Source organism: Peromyscus californicus, unplaced genomic scaffold (assembly GCF_007827085.1).
Source record: "Peromyscus californicus insignis strain IS unplaced genomic scaffold, ASM782708v3 Scaffold_4__1_contigs__length_199733344, whole genome shotgun sequence".
Taxonomy (NCBI): Eukaryota; Metazoa; Chordata; class Mammalia; order Rodentia; family Cricetidae; genus Peromyscus; species Peromyscus californicus.
Window position 1 is genome coordinate 50,179,001 of NW_026294562.1, and position 21,840 is coordinate 50,200,840.

The window sequence follows — 21,840 nt, forward strand, 5'->3', positions numbered from 1 at the left end:
GAGATTTAGTCCATTGTCATCATGGCGGGATGTGGCCGCATGCAGGCAGACATGGTGCTGAGAGTCCTACATCTTGATCTGCAGGCAGCAGAAGCCACTGCCACACTGAGCAGTATATATGAGACCTCAAAGCCTGCCTGCACAGTGACACACTCCAACAAGGCCACACCTACTCCAACAAGGCCATACCTCCTAATAGTGCCGTTCCCTATGGGCCAAGCATTCAAACACATGAGTCTATGGGGACTATACCTATTCAAACCACCACCACCACCACCACACACACATACACACACACACACACACACACACACACACACACACACACACACACACACGCACGCACACACACACACACACACACGAGCTACATGGCTACATGAAGGACCATGGTACCAGTAGAAAGCCCAGGAATAGAAGTAAGCATGACATGTTGGATCAGGTTGGTGGGGACAGAAAGTGCTTGGTGCTGATCAGGGAGACTGACTCTAAGACAGGAATAGTCATCTTTTAAAGGATTTTAAAGAGCAGGCCTTTGATTTTGTCCTGGAGGTGATACTTCATATATTGGGAGTTGGGGAGGTAATTGGATTGGAAAAGAGATCAAGTGGTTGGGGAGACTTGCAATGGTACAGAGCCTGCTACTCAAGCAAGGCCCTGTGACATATTTTCTGCTTTATAGATGAAGAAGTGGAGGCTTCTCAGAGATGTTAAGCCATGTATTTGGGTTCAGTGACTATCATGTGATAGGGCCACATTATAACCCTGGTGTATGTTGTCCCAGCAGATCTGTCTTACAGATGCAGCCTTTAGGAATGGGGAGGGATGGTCTCCTTCTCCTCACAGGTTCTGTTTTTCTGTGCCTTCATCTAATGCCAGGTGATGGGGAAATTGACACCTGGCAAGTGCTTGTGATGGGGGAGCTTGGTATTGTGCTAAAAGATCTCCATATGTGATTTTTTTCGATTCTCATACAAGTAATAAAGTGTGTGGTGTTAGTACCAACAATGGTTTAAAAAAAATTAGGGAGGTGTGGTGCTTGAGTGTGGTCTCACAGCTAGAATGGTAACAGGTGTTGGACTGAGTTTGTAGGTTACCAAGGGCTATTTTTTCTTTTCCTAGTCCACTCTCTCACTAAAGGTGGACCAGGCCACTTGTCTCAAGCCTGCTCAAAGCCAAGAGCCATTCTGGGCATTTGGCCACCCTTGTATACTATCTAGTCTTAGAAACTCATATTATGATAACCACTAAGTGTCCGTTTCTCATATTCCAGTCCACAATTGTTCCCAGCTTCTGGAAACTTCCCTTGATCCATTCGTGAGGTAGCTTCTTCTTACGTCATTAGCATGTGTGCCAGTTTGGACACTGAATTGACATCATGTGACTGTATCTGTGTGTATATGTGTATCAGATACATACTTGAGGTCTTTTCCCAAGTGGAGCTGATAGACCACCTCTTAGGAAAGAACATTCTCAGGGCTGGAGATCAGTTAGTTAAGATCATGTGTTGTTCTTACAGAGGATCCTTGTTCCGTTCTGAGCACCCTTATAGTGGCTCACAGCTGTCTGTAATTCCAATACCAGTAGATACAACATCGTCTACTATTGTCCACGGGCACTGTATACAAGTGTTACACAGGCATGCATGCAGACAAAGCACCCATACACATGAATAGATTAATAAACAAATCCTTTAAAAAAGGATGCTCTTGATAAAAGCTTACTAACTTCCTAGAGGAAGAATGGCTTTTTATTTTCTAGGAAATAGTGCAGCTGTTTTCCTTGGAGAGAAGATCCTGTGGACGCCTCTGAGAGGCTTGGATGTTGAGGGATGTTGAGTAATAGAACATTTGGTCTCAAACATTGGAAACTGATGTGTGAATTGAGGTTGCAGGCTAGTGTGAATGCATTCAGCTAGAAGTAATTCAATTTCTGTTAAATACTTGGGAAACATGAAATAAATTATTGACAAATGTCCTAGTCACTGTTCTATTGCTGTGAAGAGACATCATGACCAAGTCAACTCATAAAATAAAGCATTTAATTGGACCTTGCTTACAGTTTCAGAGGTCAGTCCATTATCATCATGGCAGGGAGTGTGGTGGCATGCAGGCAGACATGGTGCTGGAGAAGTAACTGAGAGTTCTACGTCCTGATCTGTAGGCAGAGAGAGAGAGAGAGAGAGAGAGAGAGAGAGAGAGAGAGAGAGAGAGAGAGAGAGACAGAGAGAGACAGAGAGAGACAGAGAGACAGAGAGAGACAGAGAGACAGAGAGAGACAGAGAGACAGAGAGAGGGGAAGACACACAGAGAGACAGACAGACAGACACACACAGAGACAGACAGACAGAGAGAGAAAGAGAGAGAGAAAGAGAGAGAGAAAGAGAGAGAGAAAGAGAGAGAGAGAGAGAGAGAGAGAGAGAGAGAGAGAGAGAGAGAGAGAGAGAGGAGACTGAGCCTGAGCCTGGCATAGGCCTTTGAAACCCCAAAGCCTACCTCCAGTGACACATTTTCTCCAACTAGGCCACACCCAATCCTTCTAATCCTTTCAAACAGTGCCACTCCCTGGTGTCTAAGCATTCAAATATATGAGCCTCTGGGGGCTATTCTTATTCAAACCACTACAACAATTATGGCATTGTACTTTAACTGCAGGTGATAAGGTTGATTTTTGCTAAATGAGCAAAAGAACTGTTGAGCTAACTGAAAGAATACAAGGGGAGATCTGTAGAATCTGCCTGCAGCCAATGGAGGTGCGACTCAGGAGAGGAGGGTGCTGCCACTGGTTCACTAGGTTTCATTCCTTTCAGGCTCTTCTCACAACACAGATTCCTTAGGGAGCTTGAGTGATCCCGTGGCCTTCCCAAAATCAGGTGGGAAGGGTAAAAGAGCATTCCATGGAATGTACCCTGGGCTGGCAGACAGACATACCAATGAATGTGTTCTAACAGATACACATGGTAACCCAGATCCAGGAGTTTATGGTCACTGGGTACAGATTGATAACAGTAGGCCATGGTGGTTGCTGTGGAAGGTCTTTACAGAGTGGTGAGAGCGTAAGGGAGGTTTTGAATTTTGCATGGGAGAGACAGGCATCAGGCTGTCTGAAGGGAAGTCTAAGGATGAATAAGATTTTGGTAGTTGGATAGATGCGGTTTTTGGTTAGAATCCTTATGTGGCAGCATGGAAAGAAAGATGTTACATATAAAGGAATGATGTGGCCAGAAATGTAAGGAATCTCAAGTGGCTGATCTCAAGAATGCATTGAGGGACAAGTGTGGGTGTGGCTGGATTTTAAAGGCCCTTGTGGGTTCTTTTGGGCCAAGGGATTTTGGTCCCAGGAGATGAGCTATCATTATATGACCTTAAGTGTCAGGAAGATATAATTAGTTGAGTTTTTTAGGAGATAGTTGTGGAATGAGTAGGAGGACCCTCAGATTCAGCATCTCTCTTGAATATAGATAGCTATGAAGTTTGGGATGCTGACTGTCCCAGACCATACAGAAAAGGAGATTTCCCAGGTGGTCGAAGATTTCTATGGGAATGTTGTGGATTTGTGGGGGTGGTAACAGGTGAAGTGGGGCCTGGCTGTTTTCATTGCTTGTGGAGTTTTGAGCCGTTGAGGGTAAGCCGTTGAAGGGTGTGATGAAGCAAGTGTAGCGGTTCCCTGCCCCCCTCCACTCTCAACAGCCAGTGTGAGAGTGTGCTTAGAAGTCAGCAGTGCCCTGGATAGTGCTTGTCTGGGAGAGAGCAATCCGGAAGAGTGTAGAAACAGCTCAGGCTTTTGTTGCTGGATGGGAATGGAGTCACTTCCTCTAGACAGCCATTTTGTAATTCTGAGGAGGAAGGTGAATGAGTGTGAGAAGGTTTGCACTCCCCGAGGTTGCTCAGGGGCTGGGGAAGAACTTCCTTTTCCTTATAAACATGAGCTCTTGGATAGGGAACAGCATGGTTTTCTTTGCAATAGGTGGTTTCTAAACACAGGAAGATCTTTGCTCCAGCTGTGAGGATCAGCAGCTCATGCTTTGAAGCAGTGTATTGGAACTTGTGTGGACAGCATGAGTAGGTTAGAATCTGCCTGTTACTAAACCTTACTTAGTTTTAGGTTCCTCAACTAAAACGAATTACAGAAATGCCACCACCAGTAGCAACAAGATTGGACTGGGTGTGGAGTTCAGTGACAGCACTTTCCTAATGCTTGTGAAGGCCTTGGTTTTGACCTCCAGTATAAAACAAAGCAAAACCAGACAAAGGAACCACAACCAAGGCCCCAATGTTGAGTATACAGCGTACTCGATCCTGTGCACCTATGTTTATGTTCATTATCTCATTTCTTTCTTTTTTCTTTTTTTTGAGACAGGTTTCTCTTTGTATCCCTGACTGTAGTGGAACTTGCTTTGTAGACCAGGCTAGCCTCAAATTCACAGATCTGCCTGCCTCTGCCTCCCCAGCACTGCGTTTAAGCCAGTGCCCAGAGTATCTCATTTATTTCTTAACTAAGTCTATAAATGTTATTAGTTTTGACAGTTAAGGAACCCCAGGCCCAACAAGCTGAATAGTAACTTGCTTGTCTCTTGTACAAAGTCAGGAAGTGATAGAGCTTGGATTTAATTACAGACCACTCCAGAGTATATATGTATGTATGTAGGCATCTGTCTATCTATCTATCTATCTATCTATCTATCTATCTATCTATCTATCTATCTATCTATCTATCTTTATCTATCTATGCACGTTTAAATACGACTCCATCAATGACAGTGGCTGTTTATCACGTTTTTATTCTCACTCTGGCATGTTCTGGTCTCTTGCAGAAGCAGCTGACCCAGGAAGATGACACTGACGAGGTTGAGATTGCTATCGACAATACAGCCTTCATGGATGAGTTCTTTTCTGAGGTGGGCAGCCTTCCTGTGTTTTTTTCTGAATGTACACGAGGAAATGCAGCTTCCTCAGTAAGAATAAAGAAACCTCAGATCTTTCAATGCTGGCAAAGGAACAGATGGGCAGGCAGAATTGTTCCAGGGAGATTCTGTTTTCACTTCTTGGGACTATCAAGACTTTACATCTTATTAAGGAAGTCAGCAGTAAGAGGCTGAAGAGATGGCTCAGTGGTTAAGAGCACATGCTGTGCTGCTAGAGAATTGGTTCTCAACCAGTGGATCACAAACCCAGGCTGAATGACCCTTTCACAGGGGTTGTCTAAGACCAATGGAAAGCACAGATATTTACATTATGATTCATAAGAGTAGCAAAATTATAAAGTAACAAAGAAAATAATTTTTTGGTTGGGGGATTACCATAACACGAGGAACTATATTAAAAGGTCACAGCATTAGGAAGATTATGAACCACTGTTCTAGAGGAACCAGGTTTGATTCCCAGCACCCACATGATGACTCATAACATCTGTAATTCCAATACCAGGGATCTGATGCCTCCTTTTTGCCCCTGTGGGCACCAGGCATACACACTGTACACATATACATGCAGATAAAATGCCCATGCACATCAAATAAATAAATAGATAAAATGATTTTTAAAAGGTCAGCAGAGGATAATTACATGTAATGGAAGATGGATTTGAAAAGTCTTAAGTACATGACAACATTTTAATGATGTCTTTTCTTATTTAAAATTATATAATTTAAATACATTGCCAACCTTGGGGTCACAGCTGGGAGTGAAAACAAAATTAATACTTCTTTAGGCCTTTGATTCATATTGGTCAAATTTGTTGTTTCTTATAATTTTCCTAATTGTCTTAATTTTACTGGTGACAGAGAAAACAAGATGCTATTGTCCCGTGTTTGTAAAGTCCTATGTGCCTACAGATTCGTGTGCACTTTGAGCAGGAAGGCCTTACAGGGTGGAGTTACAGTAATATGGAGTGGTAGAAGTATCAAGAACAGAAATTCTGGCTTTGCTGAGTATACTTAGGTTCAGATGTCAGTCTGCTTCTGAGCAGTTATTGATTTTGTGAATGTTCCTTAACCTGCTGAGCCTTGTTTTCCTTATCTGTGAATTGGGATCAGTTATATAATGATTTTCCATAGGGTTATATTGGTTGGGTCCAATTATACTCGTAAAATATCCAGAATATTGCCAGGCATGTGTACACTCAGTGAATAGTACTTTAACACCTCCTCCTCCCCAGTCTTACTGTCCCTGAGTTTCTGTATCTACTGTTTTCTGTATTTATCTTTTCATTCTCCAGGAAAGAAGCAAAAGACATCATTTTCTTTCTGAGGGGAAATTCAGGGGGCTTCCCACCATCTGGATTGTGGGTGTGGAGAAGTGGTCCTCCAGAGTTTCCCTGAATGGAGTGGAACAGAGCTTGTCAGTTCATGCCTGCTCATCTGCTAGATTAAGAACTGGGTTGTTAGAAGTTAGAAGAGCTAACTTGAGTGTGTGTTTACCTGCCTGGAAAGCTGGCTATAAGCCTCCACAGCTCCAAACCCTGCTTGTGGGTGGGTGTGACCTGTCAGTCAAGGACTCATAGTGGGGTCAAACAACACTTCTGTTGTTCTACTTGTGAACAGTGGAAGACTGCTCTTGTTCAGTGGTGGGGATGGACTTGAGTTGATGTCAGAAGACATTGTCTGTAGTCACTACAGTCTTGCCCTGGAGCCTCACATGTGTTAAAGAATATCTTCTCTATGATGAGGTATCTTCTCTAGTACCTGTGTCCTCCCTCTTCTCCTGAACCACAGGAGGGTCCCTAAGAGGCAGTATTCCTTGCAAGGCAGGGGATGGTGGGATTTGGTCCATGAGTAAAGACTAGAGTCTGTTTCCCTAGTTAGTAGTGGGTCATGGTCAACTTCTGTTGGAAGGAACACAAGAGAGTAAACACTTCACAGAGAGATAAGATCACCAGGACTGCCATAGAATCTAGCATGATACATCCTCTGGAGATGACCACATTGCTGTGCCAGCACAGCCAGGGACTGTTACTAAACAGGGCAGGGCAGGAGTTGGGTGTGGCTGTTTGGTCAATAAGAATGCTCATTCTGGCTGGAGTGTGAGATGTCATAAACTTCTGTGATCAAGTATTTGAGGAATTTCCTTTTTTTTGGTCAGAAGTATATTTGTTTAAAGATACTGCTTTTTAAAAAAAATTTAAATTACATTTATTTAGTGTATGTGTGTGTACATGTGCCTCAGCATATGTGTAGGTCAGAGGACGATTTGACTTCAGGGAGTTGGTTCTCTCTGGCCATGTGGGTCTGAGGGATCTAACTTGGGTGATGGAAAGTGTCTTTACCTGCTGAGCCATCTTGCTGACCCTCTCTCAGAAATTTAGAATGCACGTTATCTTCCTAAAGGCTCCAAGAAGTCCCATAGTGAAGAACCTGGCTTTGCTAGGCTCTCTCAGTGTTTAGCTCTTCACAGACCTGACAAGGAACTTTTATTAGCAAGGTTGAGTAGCTGCACATTGGAAAATGTACCATTAGAGCTTTCTTTTGGGGAGTCTACCTTGGTTTGGGCTGCTGTCACAAAGTACATAGTTTGGATGGCCTGTAGATAATAGAAACTTACCTGCTGTGGTTCTTGAGCCTAAAAATTTGTGTTCAGGGTACTAGCAATATTGGATTATGTTGGGGTCCTTCTTCTAGATTGCAGAGTACTTCAGCTTCCTGTGGCTTCACAAAGTGGAAAGAGAGCAAAGACAGCTAATCCCATTCACGAGGGATCCATCTTCATGACCTAGTAACTTACAAAAGCCCCACATTTACATACCTTTACATTAAGAAGCAGTGTATGAATTTGTGGAGGCACAACATTCAGTTCATTATAGGTGTACTTAAAAAAATGAGATTATTTTGCTGGGGGTATGAAGCATATTTCTCTCTCAGGTGTGTATGTATACATGTACACATTTGTGCACCTCAGGAATATCCACCTCTTTTGAGAAATTGTCTTTCATTGGCATAAATCTCACCAGTTAAGCTAAACTGGCTGGCCAGGGATCTACCTGTCTCTGCCTTTCCAGTGCTAGGATTACAGACATGCCTACCTTGGGTTTTTATATGAGTTCTTGGGAATTGAATTGAGCTTCTTAAGTTTACAAGACAAACACTTTGCCAACTGAACCATTTCCCACAGCTGTTGTATGATATTTTGTTTGTGTTCTGACAAATAAAGCTTGTCTGCAGATCAGAGTGCAGAGGTAGCTAGCTACTAGTTAATCATAGAGGGCATTGGTGGCACACACCTTTAATCCCAGCACTTAGAAGGAGGAAGCAGGAAGATCAGGAGTTCAGGGCCACTCTGGGCTACACAGGATTGAACCAGTCTGAAAGAGAAACAGAGCCTGGAGGTGGTGGCTCGCATCTTTGATCCCAGCACTTGGGAGGCTCATGCCTTTAATCCCAGCATTAGGGAGGTGGAGACAGGACTATAAGGCAGGTGGAGACAGGATCTTGGGCCCATTCAGTCTGAGGGTTCGTAGAAGTAAGAAGTCTCTGGTGACTGGCTGCTCTGCTTCTCTGATCTTTCAACTTTCACCCTAGATATCTGACTCTGTGTTTTTATTTAATAAGACTATTTAGGCTCACATATCACACAGACTCAAGCATGCTTATTTCTTTAAGTAACTTGTATTCATATATTCATTAAACAGACATTTACAGCGTGACCCTGCACGTTTGGCATCATGAAGTCTTTGGGATGAGAAACACAGCCCCAGCATTTGAAGCATCTGAATCATGCTTATAGAATAGGCCAAGTTCTCTGGAGCCTGGCTGGAGAGCAGATTAGGGAAGGGTGTGTGTGGATTGAGCAGTAGGAGCTACAGAGGGACTAACCTTGAAGCATAGGGATTTGCTGTTTGGGCTTGAGTTTTGTTAGAGCCTAAGACCTTTCAAAGTGATTATAATTTGGAAATCTAGGCATTAGGTCAAAACCAGCAGGTTAAGAACTTTTTACCTCTTTTGGTAGGGTATTTGTATGAGAGGGAAGTAGGCAAGCTGGTAGATTCTGATTTTTAGGCTCTTCCAATAGTGAGGCAGGAAGCCTTGGCTGGTCATTTGGCAATTTACTTTTGGCCTGTCTCTCTCATTTCCTTTCTTGCACTTTGCCCTTTCTTTCTGGGAACTACATTAAAATGTATATATTATGCAGAGTAGCAGATTGATAGGACATTTATGTGTATACTGTGTTCTGTTTGAAGCCACTTTTCTTACTATGCCCTTACTTTCTACCTTGGTCCCTCTTCTAAGTTCCTAGTAGTGCCTCACCTACTTTCATATCGTGTGTGTGTGTGTGTGTGTGTGTGTGTGTGTGTGTAAATTCTGTATGAGAAAACATACTTAGTTGACTGAGACTGCTGTAACATGTTTTTTTTTTTCCACTTAGCATGATAACCTCTAGTTCCATCAATTTTCCTACAAATGATAGTATTTTATTCTTTGTGGCTCATTAATATTCTGATATGCACATACTTTTAAAATCCATTTATCAGTTGATAGGCTGATTCTCTTTCATGGTAATTGTGAATATTGCCACAGTAAACATGGGTGTGAGGTAGCTCTACTGCAGGCTGACATCATTTCCTTCAGGTGTATTTGTAGGGGTGGTGTAGCAGGATCATATACAAGCCCTGCTTTTAGCTTTTTGAGGAACCTCCATACTGGTTTCCATAGAGGCTGTACTAATTACATCCCACCAACAGTGTATTTCTTGATCTACCATGTTTGTTCTTTTTATGATTGACATTCTGATTGGGGAAGATTAGTGTTTCAATTAGTTGATTTGAGAATATTGTCTTAGAAAACTTGTTTTTATTGGTCAGTCCAACTCTGAGTTCATACTTTTCACTCATAAAAAGAAGCTGAAAAACTAATACAAGTCATGATAAAACCCTTTAGGGACTTGTGAGGCAGAGGCTAATTCTTAAGCAGAATAAGCAAAACGTTTTGCTGTGCCTTTCAGCTCATCCAGCAGCAGTCTGCCAAGCCTTTCTCTGTTTTCTGTTGTCTAATTAGATTCCACTGGAGAATTAAGTCCAGGGGAAGAGGCCACTGATGCCTTCAAAATAACTACCACCTGCTGTGGGTTAGTGGTTAAAGCGCTTGCCACACAAGTGTGAAGGCCACAGCTCAAATCCCCAGAACCCATGTAAACGCCAAGTAGGCATGATAGCTGCCTGTAATTCTAGCCTCAGAAGACAGAGACAGGGGATCCCTAGATTAAGCAGCCATGTCCATGAATGCTGGGTTTCATTGAGTGACCCTGCCTCAATGAATAAGGTGTAATAGGGATTGAGGATGATTCCCAGCATATACCTCAGGCCTCCACACATGTTCACACATGTGCATTTGCACCCATATGTGCTCATACACTTATAAACACATGTACACATAACACACATGTATGCTTGGAAATGGAAAAAGACAAAAACAACTTCTGCCTTTCAGTTAGATGATTGTGATTAATATTATGTAGTCATTCTAATTGGCAGTACCTACGATCAAGAGCAAGTGACTTGATGTCCTTAGGTTTTTGTGAGTGGTTACTGAGGACATTAGGATTGCTGTAGGATTAATGAGACATACTTTTAAAGGGGCAGTGTAGTGCCTGGCATATAATAAATGAGCAGTTGTTATTACAGTTTGTATTTATTGTTATCATCTAACATTCATTATGTACTTGATGTGGTGTAAGCTTGTTTGAGGTCATAAAAGTGCTAAAAGGTGGAGCTGAACCCTGAACTTGTTCTGTCTGATACTATTTTTTTTATTATATGATCTGGAGTCTCATATTGCTGACAGATCATTGGTAAATAGTTTGTAAACCAATAGATAGCAAAAAGGCACTCGGGATGCTTTAGCCTCAAATTTAGTGGTGATTTGAAAAACCCACTTTTGGTTTGGCTTATTCCACCAGTAATGCTTCTGTATAAAAAGCTGTATAAAAAGCTCCTGATAGGGAGTTGTGGTCAGACAGAGAAGTAATGTACAATATGATCCCTGTGAAATGCATTCTGAAACCAACCTGTTTTTCTTTCTTCTTTTGTGTGTGTGTGTGTGTGTGTGTGTGTGTGTGTGTGTGTGTGTGTGGTGTATACACATGAGTGTGCAGATGTGTGCACCCATGAACATGTATGTATAATTCAGAGCAGGACATGAGTGGTGTCATCCTCTGTCACTCTCTGCTTACTGTCTAGAGACAGGGTCTCGTACTGAACCAATCTTATAGAATATGAGTTGGACGTACATCAACCTGATGTAGGGTGAATGCACAGGAGCTTAACAGAGAAGGAGCCTAGGAGACAGGGTCTGGTATCTAACAGATGCTTGTGTTCAAGCTTCAGTTTCCTCCTGTTTGAAGACTGGTTTGGAGCCTCTGTCTGTGAACCTCGGTTCTTTTGTATGAAAGGAGATAGTGATGGTGACCTCACAAAAGAGCTGCAAAGGGCCTAGCATCGTCCAAATCTGTGATAATATGGGTAATGTTAAGCACAGGCACAAATAGTTCCTGAAGCTTTTAACATTAAGACTTACTGGTTCCTATATAGCTTCTCTCCACCCAGTGATTTGTCTGATGATCTGGTGAGTTCGCAAGAGGAAATCACATGTAGCTTTCGCCAAGAAATACCCAGAAATTCATTGTTCAGGAAGAGGAACACTTCCAAGAGAAAACTGACACAAAGCTCAAGGAGAGAGAGAGAGAGAGAGAGAGAGAGAGAGAGAGAGAGAGAGAGAGAGAGAGAGCGCGCTCCTGTGGTTGACCAGTTGCTCACCCTAAAGTTCTAAGGGGTTTTTGATTGTTTGGTGAACTGATTAAAGGACCGTTTAATTAGAGCCCTGAAATGCTTCCACATGGTGAGATTGATGAGGACAGAGGGAAGAGAACAGTTGTAGTTAGTCAGGTAGGGGTGGGGTTTGCTCCTGGACTTGAACATCCAGAAGACAAGCAGAAGATGGGATGACCTGGTCTAATTCTCAGTCCCCACATGCCTGTACTGACTCTGAACTTGGGGCACACTACAAACTTAACAACTTCCCATATTCTGTCTCTCTCTACCATTGACGAAAGTTTGGACCAGGATTCTCCCTAGTTGATCAGACTAGCTGCAAGAGCTAGTGTTGGGGAGAGAGAAAGGGGAAGGGCAGGAGTGGGTGGTCTAGAGACCACTGATGTTCACAGGCGATAACATGTGTGACCGTACCTGAATAATAATGCTAATACACTCTTAAATGTTATTTTGTGAACTATTAAAGTGCTACATAAATATTTGAGTAGTTATACATATGTTTATACTCTGATATGATCACATTAATATTTTATTTTATTTTATAGAGGAAAAAAATCCCTTGAGTGGCAAAAATGCTGATGTGAGGGTTAGAAAGCTCAAGCTTGATCTTTGCTATTTTCTGGAGCACTGCAGTTAGGTTTTTAAAAGGAGGTATCTATCCATTGGAGAAAGGGGCACTGGATTCGAAGTCACCTATGCATCGAATGAATCTGCATTCCAGATGTTAAGAGTATGTATTATGAATAAGATGTATTATGTCAATGACAAGGTTCTTGTCAGTTAATTGTTGCAGTGCTGATGTCCTCTTCACTTTGGGATGAGGCAGACAGGGACAGTGGGTGCTGAGGTTTCTTCTGTATCTGCTGCTCCCACTGTACATCTGCTTCAGGGACCATGGTGCCCAGGCAGCTGGTGCCTGTGGACAGAGCTGAGGTGTTGCTTGGTGTCCTTTGATAGTGTTCAATCACAAAACAAAATGCTATTGGAAATCCTTTATTTCATGCACTCATGCAGTCAGGACCTTTAAAGTGTGCAGAAATGGTTCAAGGCTGTAACTTTGTGATCAGCTGCTGGGGTTAGTCTGTAATAGCTGGTCCACCAGAACGTGTCCAGAAGCCTGGCTGTCTTCTGAGATGGCCTTGCCAAGTCTCTTTCTTTCCTCCATCCCCTGTCTTCTTCATCCGCCTCTCTGCTCTCTCTTAGTCTTTTCTCTAGTTTTCATTCTCTACATTTGCTCTGTTCTCTTTGAGTATTTTCCTTATCCCTACCCCATGCTCATTCTCTCCTTTTCTCACTTTGGGGGCCAAGGATCATCCGCTTACTGTTTGCACTTGTCTCTCCCGGTTATTCTCCATGGGTTCCCTGACCTTGACTCTGATCTGAACCTTACCATTCAAGGTGAGTGATTATTTCCCTCTCAGGAAGGAGGAGTGTGGATTGGAATGACACTTCTTTATAGACTAATTTCCTTGACAGTGGAGATGGCACTCCCTGGGTAGCTGAGGTTTTTTTGTTTTCACGCTCTTCCACAAACACAGAAGGTGGACAGTTTGCAGCAGGAAGCTCTGCTAAGCATTCCTTTCAGGCGTGGACTATTTTCCCTCTGCTGTCTTTCTGATTATAGATTGAGGAAACTCGGCTCAACATTGACAAGATCTCAGAGAGTGTGGAGGAAGCGAAGAAGCTCTACAGTGTCATTCTCTCCGCACCGATTCCAGAGCCAAGTGAGTGTTGACTGAGTTGAGTCACTCTGTACTGGCCCTTTGCATTGGGGCGGAGACAGGCTTGTTTCCCTCCCTTCTGGGTACAGCAAAGAGGCGTATACATTCCCTTGTGTTAATGTGCATACCTTATCACCTCTCTTCTGTCTCTGAGCTTTCACTTCCAGCCTCCACCAGCTCTTCTCTTCCTAGTCCCACTTGAACCATTCAAACTCCTCTACTTCCCAGCTCATACCTCTCATGACTAGCAATGCCTTTTACAGCTCCTCACGTACCCCAAGCGCCACCCCAGCTTTGTGCCTTGGTTTACATTCTTTCTTCTGACTGAAGTGCGTTTTCCAGCCCCCTTCCAGAATCCTACCTGGTCAAGTTCATTTTTATTCGTTCTTTTCCTTATGAGGTGTTCTGGAATGGTTCAAGTTCATGAAGTCCCTTTCTTGTCTCTTACTTGTATTTGTTACTGCTGCCGAGGCAAACGTTAGTTCCCCTAAGTGTTTTATATTTGGAGAATACAGTTTAGCACTGTATTTTATGTTCCTAAGGAAAGCAAACAGTCTGCCCTGTTACCTACTTTACCTTCCCGAGTGGCTCTCCAGTTTCTGGGCATATGAGAATTGTCTCCTCATGTTCCTAACTTCCTCTCCACCCTTTCTCCTGCCCCATCCTGCTGATACTTTACTCATGCTAACCTCTGGCTATTCCTCAAGTGGTCCTTGTTCCCTCATGTTCTTTATATATTATTCTTTCTCCTTGGGATCCCTGCTCTTAGTATCCTTGGCTGCTTAGCTAACCTATAGTCTTTTTAACAAGCTAGCTAGCTAGCTAACTAACGAAAGAATGAACGAACAAACGAACTAACTAACCACCTAACTTTTACCATTTGCTAACCTGTCGTATTTTTTGTTGAGACTCAGTTCTACTACCTCTGCCTTTAGGGGCTCTTCCAGATCCCTTGAGGCTATGCTAGGGGTTTTCCATAACTATCCCATGCACACCTTGCTCAGAACTTCAACCATACCTTGTGCTACAAAGCAAGACTTCAGATGTACTCCCTATTCATACCCTGCCAGGTTTAGCCCCTTCAAGGCTGAATCTCCATCTTTTCTCTGATCCCTGAGTTTCTCACTCAGTTCCAAGAGTGGAGGAACTGAATGATGGCTCTGGAATAAAGGTAATAGCTGTTGTTGATTTTGTTCCATAAACCATGAGTGTGGTGCTCCACCCATCAGGTGGGACAGCCCTGGGCATGTAGTAGGTATATCATAGATACTTGCCTCATTTAAGTTAATGGGCTTTGGTTGAAATTTCTTTTCCCCAGAACTTCCATAGACTCCTCTCCTCTCTCCTGAGATTGAGCGCACGCACGTGGTAAACAAATTGATTCCTCTAAAAGCATGACTTGGATTGGGGAGGCTATTTAAATAAAGCAGATCCTGGGCTCTAACCCTGGGGTATTTGGTTCTTTGAGTCTGAGATGGGGTGCCTGGAAAATGTCTTTTAATTTAGTTAATAATTTTATTTTGGATGCGAGGGATTAAATCTAGGGCTTGGTGCATGCTAAGCATGTGATCCACCACTGTACCATTCCCTTAGTCTGAAAACACTTTAGAAAAACAAACAAACAAACAAACTCCACCAACACTATTTCTCTGTGACTGGAGTGATCGATTCTGGAAAGCACGTTGGGATGAACACTGCAGTGGCAGCGAGTGTCCGAGAAGGCTTCTGCCTCCTCGTCTGTTGATTGTTGTGACCCACGGAGCAGTTCGTCCTCTGTTCTAACTGAGCCTACCTTTTATGTTTACCCAGAAACCAAAGACGACCTTGAACAGCTCACGACTGAGATCAAGAAAAGGGCCAACAACGTCCGGAACAAGCTGAAGAGTAAGAAGGGGACACAGGAATAAGCCAGTCTCCACCACAACAGATGCAGCTTCTCAGAGCTCGCTTCTCAGCTGCCAGTCATCTCAATGGGGGTGACATCAGCTATCCCATTTTTACTGGAGGCTCGGGCACTGTCCCTGGCCTGACCTACTGCGTCCTTAGACACTTATTGCCTCTTGAATTCTCACTGCAGTTGAAAATGACCAGAACTGAAGTTAGAAAGTGGGAGTTAAAATGTGCTTTCCAAGCTGCTGTGGTGGCCCATGCCTTTGATCCCAGCATTTGGGAGGCAGAGGCAGGTGGATCTTTGTGAGTTCGAGGCCAATCTGGTCTACAGAGTTCCTAGACAGCCAAGGCTACACAGAGAAATCCTGTCTTGAAAACCAAAACAAACAAACACCCCAGGCCAACAAAAACAGCTTAGCTTAGTCCTTTTGTTCTCGCTCACTGTTCCCCAGCACCCATGTACATTTGAGAGGTAACTGCAGAGGCCTAGGTACAGGGTTTGTCATTCAGCCAGCGGACACTCCTTCTGTGTGCCTTCTCATTCCTGCCTCCTCCCCTGGTTTTGGAGCACAGCTCAGTAAAGCCACTATCATAGGCCCAGTCCTCCTGGGGATCCCAGATGCTTGCTTAGTTCCATAGCTGTCATCCGTGTTCCCATTCAAAGTACTGGTTGAGGATGTGTTATTGGTCAGAGAGGAAATCAGTATTATTTCTTCCCTCTCCAGTAAATTACAACAGTTTTTTCAATGGGTATGGAGAGGAAGATAGCTTCCGAAAATGTGATTGTTCCCGTGTTAAGCAGTTTATTTGATTTTTGCATTGGTATTTTAAGGAGGTTCAGGTTGAGCATCCTGAATCCAAAATTTCCAAATTCCAAATATTCCAAAATTTGAAACTTTTTGAGCATTCACTACACTGTAAGTAGAAAATTTCACACTTAACCTTACAAGTACACTAGAAATATATCTCCAAGCTCTAAGATATATATGAAACACAAATGAATCCTTTGTGCCATCCCCAATGTTATAAATATGTAAATATTCCAGGTTTTGATAAAATCTGGAACACCCCAGGTTCTAAGCCTTTCACATCAGGGTGCTCAGCTTGTATTGCTACCTTTTCCCTTTTATAAACAAGAGGGCAGATAGTGGAAGAGGTTCCATGGTTTCCCCGTGTCACATTGCTAGTCCGTAGCAGGGTAAGGGTCTGAGTCTCAGTCCCTTGATGACCTGAACTGAACTGTCAGCTGTGTTGCTGAGACGCAGCAATAGCACAGGCTGATGAGAGCATCATGGGAGGAGACGTTAACCTTTTGCAGTTGTACCTCCCTGTTGTCCACCTTCATGGTCTCTGTGTGTGAGGATGGGGAAGGAATCTGCATGGATAGGATGCTTTGTGGAAGGAAGGACAGGTGGGTTGCTAGAATAACTCTCTCACTCTAGGTATGGAGAAGCATATTGAAGAAGATGAGGTCCGGTCATCAGCAGACCTTAGGATCCGAAAGTCCCAGGTAACTTTGTTTCTGGTTTAACAATCATTTTTGCCATTCTTTTAATTATTTTTTGCCGCTATTGTGCATTAAAAAAAAAAAGATATGATTCTATTGTATTGGGACTCAGTTTGAGGAACTGAGAAAATGGAACCATCCAGGTTGAAGCAGTGGTCAGGGCCCAGTGTTCCCTTTTGGCCTTCTCTCACACTCAAAAGAAGGCACTTAAAAGTACTTCCCTTCAACACCCCCCACGTCTTCTAAAGATGGTTAGTTAGTAGTTGTCCATTTTGGAGTCGGACATTTTAGAGTCATCAAAAACTATCCGTGTCCTATGAGAACTGTCACAAAGCATAACTCCAACACTCGGGAGGCTGAGGCAAGAGGCCTGCCAAGACTTCAAGTCTGCCCTGCCTGAGCTAGAGTGTGAGAACATTAAAAACCAAACCAAAACAGGAAAAAGAGGGAGGAACCTGATCCAATGCTTAAGTGGTAATTATTATACAGCATATAGAATGTGTGTGTGTGTATATATATATATATATATATATATATACAAGGCAAGAGGCTGGGAGGCCCCTAGTTAGGCTTTTGCAATGATTTAGTCAGAATTTACATGGAAGTAGTGCATTTGGGAAAAAAAAAAGATATCAGTAGGGCTTGATGCTGTGAGGTGGGCAAGGAATTAAAGTTATTATGTAGGTCTGTTGAGAGAAAATGTCTGTTTGTAAGCAAGAAAAGTTGAGGTTGTCAGTTGGGGTAAGAACTGCACAATCTTTGGCAAGCATTGCTTGTGGGACGGGTGGCTGACAACTTTAGCCAGGGCTATGGTGGAAAATTGCTACTGGGCTCTCAGATTCTCAGTGATTCTCTCCTTTTGACTAAACATTGTGATGTGAGTTCAGTAAAGGAGGAAACGGGTAGTGGGGGTGGCACACTGAAAGTGGCAGTGGGCTCCTCCTGTAGCACCAAACTAGGAGAGCAAACCTGGGTTTTGCATTTTGTCTTTTGGTTTCTGGCCCAGGCAGATGCAGACTAGGCTGTGCTGGGGTGGGCAGACTTTGACACCATCTCCTGGGGTCTGCTCATTTAATGTTGTTTTCGTAGCATTCCGTCCTCTCCCGGAAGTTTGTGGAGGTGATGACAAAGTACAACGAGGCTCAGGTGGACTTCCGGGAACGCAGCAAAGGGCGCATCCAGCGGCAGCTTGAAATTAGTATGTGTTTGAAGATGGGCCAGTGTCTGTCCCTACCCCTTCCTGCCCTGTGGTTGTCCATCCCAAATCCTGGGAGAAGCAACAGTGGCCCTGCTGCTTGGGCCTTCTGCATTCTATTTGGTGTTCAAATACAGGACAGATGGTCTGGGATTGGTATGTCTGTAATGTGGTATCCTAGATTGAAAAGTGTTATATTTGTTGAGCCAAGGAATTTTATTCTTATGGGATCCAACACTTACCATACCTGCCGGGGACACCCACTAAATAGTCGCTCTCCAGAGAACTCATTGCATTGTTTTGCTGTTAAATGGAAAAGTGCATTTATGACACAAAGGTGTAGTGCTAGTTGCTGTGAAGAGTTAAAAATTGTTTAGGAATTTAGTGATATGGGAGGGTAGGCCTTTCAAGGAAAATGGCTTCAGGTGGGAGAAGCTGTGTGAACAAAGATGTTATCAAGAAAAAGCAGATGTGTTTGTCTAGGAGTGGCAAGTTGTTCAGGATTGGAAGAAGGGTGTGTTTGAAGCTGCCATGTAAGGTTGAGGAAGGGCTGCCCACAAATTGTGCACTGTCATGAGGGCCTGGGGCTCTGTGGTATGGTGGTTGGGGCTAATAAGCAGTCTGAGCTGAGAAGTAATGGAGTATGTGCTTGGGGGTGGGGATTGACTGCTGATAATGTTAAAGGTGGATTGCATTGGGAGAGAAATCAGAAGTCAGTGGGTTGTTGGAAACAGTGTTGGTTTGGGAGGATATTTTAAATGGAGTTATGCTTTGATCTGATATTTGATGTTGCATGTCTTTTGTCACAAAGCTGGCAAGAAAACAACAGATGAGGAGCTGGAAGAGATGTTGGAGAGTGGTAACCCTACCATCTTCACTTCTGGGGTGAGTGATGGAGGCACCATGGACAGGGAGGGTCATGGGGAGCTTCACTGCAGTTGTGGCTATGCAGAGGAGGGAGCTTACGTGGGGTGGGGTGTGAGGGCTGTGCAGGGGCAGTCTGTTACTAGCGTGGCTGATGGCCTGTTTGTATGGGGCCTTTTGTAGATCATCGACTCACAGATTTCTAAGCAAGCCCTCAGTGAGATTGAGGGTCGGCACAAGGATATCGTGAGGCTGGAGAGCAGCATCAAGGAGCTCCATGACATGTTTATGGACATCGCCATGCTGGTGGAGAATCAGGTAGCTAGCAGGGAGAAAGGCACACATTTCCTTGAGAACATTTTGGAGGTCCAGTGGGGGCAGGGAACAGGGATTTTTCACCATGGAGCAACAAAATTCTAGAGTCTGAGGCAGAGGTGTGCATTCTCACTTATCAAGTGTTGGCATTTGAGCCATCTCAATCTTGTTATTTCTGTGTGTTATTTCGGTTTCACAGTGATTCTAGTTAGTAATGAAGTTTCCTATGTCATGACAAGGACCTAGTTCATCCAGCATCCTTTTTTTTTTTTTTCTTCTCCTTCTTTCCCACCCCACTTTAAAAGTAAATACCTGGGTTCTTGGGCTGGGGCATGTGTAGTTCAGTTGACAGGGTGCCTGCCTAGCATTCAATAGGTCTTGGGTCCAAGCCATCTTCTGGCCCAGATCCACATAAAGCAGGCATAGTGGTGTATACCTATAATCTCAGCACTTGGGAGATGGAGGCAGAGGACCAGCAGCTAAAGGTTATCTTCTAACACAGAGCAAGTCTGAGGGGGCCGCCTGGGCTAAAAGAAAAAAAAGTAAGTCTTGCTGACAAAGCCTTGGCAGTCAGCCTATTTACGTGAATTATTTTATTGACATTTTTTCCCTCCAATTCACTGTAGAACTTAAAAGCAAGCTAATTTTTCCAGTTTTGTTTTGTTTTTATATTTCTGTTTTTCTGAGCATGTTGGCATTTTTTTTGCTAAGAATCAACAGTAGGGATGAATGAAGAATTAGTAAAGGAATATTTAGAAGCATTTATGGTACTTGGCAGTTCATCCCAAGGTATGCCTGCTCAGGGGTGGAATTCAGTATTGCTTGCATATGCTCTTCATTTCTGTCAGATAGTTTGTCCCTGGTTCTTGGGATAGAGTTACATATCAAGCAGGGTCACAGGGTTGTACAGCCTTCACCAGGAACCTCCAGCTGTTCAGCTATCTGGACAGAATTGGAAACTTGCTTAGGCGGTGGACCACTGAGCCTCGTTGAAGCCTGGGCACTGGCCGACTAGTTTTCACGTTAGTTCTCTGCCCTTAGTTTGGTACTTTCCTCCTATTCCTCTTTCTGGCCTTTGAGACCCTTTCTCAATCCCTCCATTCCCACTTCTCTTTTTTCCCCACCACATTGCCTTGCCGAGGATCTGGTTTGAGTTTCAAGTTATGGTAAGTGCCTTGCTGTGTTTATTTGAGAGCCCTGGGGTGACAGGATCGGGTTGAGAAAGGTCTGGACGGAGGGTGAGGGGAGTCCTCTACTTCAGGAAGTAACTGGAGTGACCAAACTTCCTTGATAGGAAGTACAAGCTGGGAAATAGTTGGTAATCTTACTAGAAGACTAGCGTCTGGAGGGGAAGATGAGCACGGGTAAACCCAGCACCTACTGCTTAAGGAGCTTGGGGATTTCTCTGGAAGAGCATAAGTACTTTCTACTGTTGCCCACCTGATACTTAGGAATACCTTTTATGTGCCAGGTGATATTTACAGTGGTGAATAAACTCATTTAGGCTGAATGAACTTGGTTTGGGCCTGAATGGCTAACAGGGGGCCAGCATCCTGGTGATATTCTAAAAATTGGAGACTTTCTTATTTTGGTTCATCCCTATATGTGTAAAAGATAAGAAAATTAAAGAAAAATGTGGAGAGGGAATCTCTTTGTGTATATTTATACATAGTTACTAAGCATCTAGAAAACCTGCTCCAAGGTGTTTAGCACAGTGCTGATCTGAAGGAAGTAATCCAGGATTTGTAGAATGAGTGACCACTGTCAAGGACTGGGGAACTCTAGGTCATCACATAGGAAATGGGCAAGTTTGCTCCACAGAAGGCTGTGTGCTAAGGTTTCTGTATGTGTCTTGGCATGGAAGACTGTTGAGTCCCTTCACCACGTTAGCTGGGGCTGTTGTGGGTGAGTTAACAAGTGTGACTTGTGTCTCCTTTTCAGGGTGAGATGTTAGATAACATAGAGTTGAATGTCATGCACACCGTGGACCATGTGGAGAAGGCACGGGATGAAACTAAAAAAGCCATGAAGTATCAGGGTCAAGCTCGGAAGGTGAGGTTTTCCTTCTGTCTTCAGACAAGAGAGTCCATTTTGTTTGCTACTGCGCTTTCTCTCTCCCCTCCTTCTGTCTGTTTCTGTTGCCACCACATCTTGCATCTGGGGAAAGGGAGCCATGATTGACCGTATTGAGAACAACATGGACCAGTCAGTGGGCTTTGTGGAGCGGGCTGTGGCAGATACCAAAAAGGCTGTCAAGTATCAGAGCGAAGCCCGGAGGGTGAGCGCCTCAGTCTCTGCTTGTTGTACCTTATCTTCCTGTCTTTTGTCACCTTTATACCTCTGTCCTTGAGCCCATGTCTTCCCTCTCTGTCCTAGCCTCTTCCAAACCCCTACCTTAGTCTTTCCTAGAGACTTCCTTCTTCCTGGGTACCTTGCATGGATCTGGCTCTCACATACTTTTGGCCCAAGAACCAACACTTGAGCACCCCTGTAGGCTGGAGACATGGCCTGGGTCTTGTCACTAATCTCCTGAATGTAGTTGATGAACCCTTAACCCATTACACAGATCTTTGGTAACATCTTCCACCGGG

The 21,840-nt window shown here is 43.7% G+C and overlaps 1 protein-coding gene across 10 annotated transcripts in view; it reads left to right on the plus strand.

Moving 5' to 3' along the window:
- Stx3 (syntaxin 3) overlaps window positions 1-21,840 on the plus strand; it is a 44,834-nt gene that overhangs the window by 14,918 nt on the left and 8,076 nt on the right. For 3 of the 10 annotated variants that reach the window (XR_008222807.1, XM_052760202.1, XM_052760199.1), the window contains exons 2-9: window positions 4,814-4,897; window positions 13,382-13,481; window positions 15,288-15,362; window positions 16,811-16,878; window positions 17,965-18,073; window positions 18,882-18,955; window positions 19,118-19,252; window positions 21,191-21,301. Coding sequence is in view for 6 of the 10 variants with exons in the window: in XM_052760202.1 (XP_052616162.1) it covers window positions 4,814-4,897; window positions 13,382-13,481; window positions 15,288-15,362; window positions 16,811-16,878; window positions 17,965-18,073; window positions 18,882-18,955; window positions 19,118-19,252; window positions 21,191-21,301 (756 nt within the window). In the remaining 4 variants the exon portion in view is untranslated. Of the gene's footprint in view, window positions 1-4,813; window positions 4,898-13,381; window positions 13,482-15,287; window positions 15,363-16,810; window positions 16,879-17,964; window positions 18,074-18,881; window positions 18,956-19,117; window positions 20,416-21,190; window positions 21,528-21,840 lie in introns of those variants that run through there. The other 7 variants (XM_052760203.1, XM_052760204.1, XM_052760200.1 and 4 more) reach the window with 4 other exon arrangements.